Source organism: Egretta garzetta, unplaced genomic scaffold (assembly GCF_000687185.1).
Source record: "Egretta garzetta isolate BGI_Z169 unplaced genomic scaffold, ASM68718v1 scaffold393, whole genome shotgun sequence".
In the NCBI taxonomy this organism is placed as follows: domain Eukaryota; kingdom Metazoa; phylum Chordata; class Aves; order Pelecaniformes; family Ardeidae; genus Egretta; species Egretta garzetta.
The window spans coordinates 907,360-912,930 of NW_009259238.1; the positions used below are offsets into that span (position 1 = coordinate 907,360).

The 5,571-nt window shown below is 41.0% G+C and overlaps 1 protein-coding gene across 1 annotated transcript in view; it reads left to right on the forward strand.

Moving 5' to 3' along the window:
- Nucleotides 1-4,236: 4,236 nt before the first annotated feature.
- The window catches only part of HTRA1 (HtrA serine peptidase 1), a 36,813-nt gene continuing 35,478 nt past the window's right edge, over nucleotides 4,237-5,571 (forward strand). Inside the window, exons 1-2 of the mRNA XM_035891549.1 lie at nucleotides 4,237-4,323; nucleotides 4,778-4,862. Of these exons, the coding sequence (XP_035747442.1) occupies nucleotides 4,237-4,323; nucleotides 4,778-4,862 (172 nt within the window). The remainder of the gene's footprint in view (nucleotides 4,324-4,777; nucleotides 4,863-5,571) is intronic.

The following is a 5,571-nucleotide window of genomic DNA, read 5'->3' on the forward strand; positions in this document are numbered from 1 at the left end:
ATCTTAAGTTATTTTTCATAGCCCATTGAGACCTAAACTGTGGTCCCTGAAATTACTTGGGTGCTTTGTCTTACCCCATGCTGTCTTGCACGATTTCATTTGCTGTGTACTTGCTGTTGCCCGTGTACTGAAGAAGGAATTGAATTATTCTTTATGGTTATAGATTTAAACCCACTGTATTACAATAAGAAATTTGCAGAAATTTAACTGCTAAACCTGCTATCCCCGTGCCTGAACGTAACTGCCAAAAGGTAATGGTCCAGAATATATTTTAATAAACTGGCATATGCCTTAACCTCATGGAGTAACAGCTCGTCAGCACCACCTAGAGGTCGTGCTCTAGCTTCAGAAATGATCCCAGTCAGGCACTCACTTTTTAAGTATATTTCTGAATCTCAAAAATTAATTTTGAAACTCCAGTTCTTAAGTCACTGCACTTCTCGAAGCTTCTTACAACTCTTGCTCCTTGTAAACTTTGAATAGTAACGGCAGCAAACGGGCTGATGACAAAACAAAATCGGCTTCTCTCCCTGCTGTTCTTGTTTATGATGCCAGTTTACTCCTTAGGAAGCTACGGTGTTACAGGGAAAAAAGCGAATAACCTGTTAACTTGTCCAGTGAATAACAAAAGTCAGAGGCTTCTCATGATGCTACTGACTGTGGAAAGCAATTACAGGCAATCAGAGTGTAGTTGAAAAAGAAGAAATTGAAGAACTGAGACTAACTGAGTGTGGAAAGCAATTACAGGCAATCAGAGTGTCGTAAAAAATAGTTGAAAAAGAAGAAATTGAAGAACTGAGACTTTGGAGAATTGGCTTTTTCATACGGCCAAGTAGCAAAACTCAAACCACAGCACTACTGGAATATCTCTGCGATAATGAACCAATGTTTTCCTATGATAAACCAGTACAAGAGAAAGCTATTGCTAATAGCTAGCTATTTGGTCTGATAAGAGTAGCCTTTTTGAATGAAAAGCAAGTATGCATTAGATGATTGCAGAACATGTGCATGCTCAAAACATGAATTATTGCTTGAAAGACATGCGCATGTCTAGCAGTGTAAGGCAGTAACTTTCTGTGCTGAAAGGCCTTGAGCTGAGCTGGCTGAGTTTCAATTCCTGCAGTTTACAGACTCTGGAACATACCTGGGAAACCGGTTATCCAGAACGGTGCAGCTGGTCAGCAGGACCTTTAAAACCTCTTGTCCGAGCACAACCTCTTCAACTACCAGACTGGAATGGAAGCATCTCTGCTGCTTTCGGTAGGCAAAGTAACGCGAGACAAGGATGCGAGTTTGGAGGTAGCCCTGAGTAACCCGGCTACACACTGAAGGAGGGAACCTAACCAGTTTGAAACTTCATTCTTTACTAACTGAGCTGCCATTTTAATAATTTTACTTTTTGAGGTTTTACAATTGCATATATAGGTTCAGAAGTCAAAATTCTACACAGAAATTAGTTACAAGTGCATATGGCATCACAGAGTATCTCCTGTCATTAAAATGTCTGTATTAGTAGAAAGTGTTGATATTCAAAGGTTAATTTTCTTAAGCTTTATAGGAAGCCTATATTATAATGGATGGAGAAAACTAGTGAGCACGCCAAGAAGGTGCACTGTGAAGGTGTGGGACAGAAATATAAATATAATATAATAATAAAATATATTTATTATATAAATATAATATAAAGATTCCATATTAATTTGAGTTGGGAGAGAGGGAAGAAATGAAAGAAGGGGAATTTGGACAGGATAAAAGATAAAATGAAATAAAAAAAAGCAGCTCTCTGTGCTCTGTATAGTTTTACTTTTTATCAGTTTTACTTAATGTCTTAATATTAATCTGTATTTTGCAGCGCAACCTATATCCAAGCCAGCAAGCTGCTAAAGTACTTCTGAGAACTTCCACTGAAATAACGAAGGCTACTCTCTGGAAAAGTTAGGTGTGAGTCCTGCTCCGCAACTGGATCATGTCCCACATGTCTGCCTTGGCTTCTCACTTCAGATTTTCTGTGCAACCTCTCTGAGAAAAAGACACTGGTTCTCATTTGTAAAGGCACTATGTAATGGTGGAGTAGTAATTGAGTATTGCTCTTCAAAGTGGCACCTTTGACACTGTAATTAGGGATTTGCATTTAAAATGACTGTCATTTTGCATATCAATATGTATAGTGAACACATCTTTTAAGAATTTAAACCACTATGTTGTTGCACAACATTCCTATTGCCCCCATTCTCCTAATGATAACTGAGCACACCGGGACACCCTCGTGATGTCTGTTCTCAACAGGTGGGTGTCAACTGCATGTTTTCATTGCAGCCCATTTGTTTTCTGTAAATTAAGATTAAGTTAATTAGGAAGCTTCAGCACTTGTTTTACCTGTAGTGTAATGCCTGGGGTTTTGGGGGGTGGGGGTAAGGGGTGTTACATCCCCACCAAAGCTATGCAGGACAGCATACTTTTTCCCCCCCCTCCCCCCCAGAAAATCTGGAAGAAAGCCATTAAGGAAGCAAAACGATAACACAGTCATAATAAACCTAAGAAAGCTTTCTGCAAAAGTCCAAGCTGTTTCAGTTTGCTCAGATATAGGCATTCTGGCCATCCCAAACCTCCCCCACCCTCTTTTCTGGCCAGGATCCTTCAAGCCCCAGACTATAATGTTAAGCCCTTTCTCTCCAGCCAAGTGTTTTTTTTTTTTTTTTCATTCTTTACTTGCTTCCCACCCTTTCCATGTGTGCCCAGGTGCTTACTCCAAAGCCACCTCCTTGGCCCCCAGCGCAGCAGCATGGCAGGCATCCTGCGGCAAGTGCCGCTGACTGCTCTCCCTCCCTCCTTTGCCCAGGAGCCACTGGAGGTGGCAGCTCCTACTACTGGGCGTGTTGCTGCTTTCTGAAACTGAGATGTCAAAGGCACGGAATGACACATCATGGGTAATGTGGCAACATCTTCATGGGCATCCAGGAAAACTCACTTTTGTAATAGGTAATCCAAGGCATCCCGTCGTATCGCAGGGAAGGCTGATCTCTTCTGTGCCGACCCCCACCGTGAGCCAGGCTGAGGCTGAAAGCCGGGGCAAATCCTGGATCCCTGACAGCAACATCAACACTTTAGAAGAATTTGCAGTATGTGATCTCTAGATGGAGCCTCCCATCATCGAGTTCCCTTGGAGAAGTAGGGGATGAAATATTTCACTAGTGAAGTCTCTCTAGTATCAGTATTTTTCAGACCACATTTTCAGCCTCCAGGAGCATCGACAAATGTCTTCTAGCTCGAATAGCCGTTCTGTGTGAAAACACGATGGAGGAGAACTAGTAATTTCTGGGTTTATAGCACCTTTCAGGTATAAGGCACTTCTGCACAGATTAGATAGGTAATTAACAAATATATTTGTCAGTAAACTAAGTTATTAAACCTCCAAAGACTTACCTCAGTTATTTGGAAAGTGAGTTTATTTTCAGTTTTGTGTGCACCCTTGTGAAACCCATAAAATTCATACTATAACAAATTTTTTTTCTAATACTCAGATTAAGATTCACATACTTATTTAGTCTAAGAAACAAAAAAAGTAACAGCAGAAGGTCCTTAATACTCATCCACTTATTTGGAAGTGAATAAATGGTTTTCACATAAGCCCTTGGGATATATTTTATTTCGCTTGCAGTGTTCAACCCTTGCCTGTCTGTCAACAAATGTACTTCCTGTTTCTGTGCTATTTATTTAAGAAAAAATATTGGGTAGTGTATTACAGGTCTTTAGTAGTCTGCAGAAGAGCTTGGAGCTGCTCACGCTGGCTGAATTGTGCAAAAAAAGAATCATACACCACGGAAAAGATAAATACACTCAACTGGTGTTTCAAACTTGTGTGCGAGAACACCATAAACTTGCAGTAGTTCTTGAAGTAGTTAATATTAGCTTAAGACTTGCAAACTTTACAAGACGAACGTTAAGTAAACACTGTACTTTTGTTTAATTACTCATTTCTTGAGGTAAGGATGCATTCACTTTACTTAGGTTTTGAACTTGGGTATTAACTTACTGAGTTATAACCATTCCAAGGGGGTTTCTGTCAACAGGGCTTTTGTTAAAGTATTTTGAGCCTCTCCTCACGCCTTGCCTTTGCTCCCTAGACTGACCGATATCAAAGGATACCAAGCTAAAGACGACACAAGCATCCACAGAGAGAGGATGACTGAGCAAGGATGTTTCCCACTGGATCCTACCTACGGACATAGGGCCCCAATGGCTCCCAACCATAAGCAGCCAGGCAAAGGCAAGGCGACAGAGCAGCAGACAGCCTTGCTGGGCGGGGGAGGACTAAACCCCACAGTAATTCACTGGTCTTTGAATATTTTGCTCCTGCTTCCAAATATGAGCTTGTAAGATCTTTTCTGAACATGTATTTATTCCTTTTTATTTTTTACAACTAAAACCTTCACCTTTCCTTAAAGACTTGTTTTATTTAAAAGTAAAGGAAAAAACAAAATGGAATAAACCTCCAAACAAACCCCAAAGCTCATTAAAAGTAGCCAATAAGTAATGGATAAACAAATAATAATTTGGAAACACTTTACCATGTATCTATCCATATTATACATATGTTTATATATATTTAAAAATTATTTAAAAATAGTTAAACATTTTCAAACTTTTTCTTAGGCATTTTAACACTGTAATGATTTTAATACTAAGGAAGTTTTGCTGTGAATTGTTCCAGGTTACTACTTTGGTCGCTTCTGAAATCACGTAATTCTCCTGAAATCTCTTGTCTCACCCAGCGTAGAAGTTATTGGAAAACAGCAGATGTAAGGGGGCTGCTCTGGAGCTTTTACTGGGACCGTTGGAGCCTGCATGGCTCCCGCCTTCAGGTACTAACCAAGCAGTTGAAGTTTTGCACAACTGTGGTTTTGTGGTGACAGTTTGATAAGATTTTATAATGTTCCTTGGAACAATTAGGCTTAAATTCTGACTCGTGGGCTGCTGCTTCCACCTGCTCAGCTGGCTGGTTGTTAAAGATTATTCCACTTTTTGCCAGAGAAAAGACCTTGTATTCTTCTGTATTGATGTAGTTGCTGGCATCCTCAGTTTTTTAGTTGCAGCTTATCTAACAGTTGACAGTAGTTCATCTTGCCTAGCGGTTTGCAAAGTTCATTAGGTCCTTGGTTATCGGGGTGCTTGGTAAAGGTACACTTAAATAATTACAGATTGGTAGTTTAATCATCTTGTAATTAAAAAGTTGGCTGCGCTCCATTTCCAGCTATTTGTTCTTGTTATACCTTCCCCTACTCGCTTTGGAAACAGTGTCTTTTCCCTTGGAAGGTACCGGCGTGTGATCAAACTGCCTTTCAAACCACCTCGGATGGGCTGGACACGACGACGAGGCCTCGGTCCATGGGTTCTGGCGGCGGCGCAGCTGCCAGATAAATCGGCTCATCCCGCTTGGGATGATGGAAGGCTAGGGGGGCTTGAGGGAAGGCTAGGCTTGAGGGGGGTTGGTTTTTTTCTTTCGGCTGATGAACCTTCTGCGAATCGCCGGTATCCACCGCGCCCTGAGGCTCGGAGAATCTCGGGGGGAGC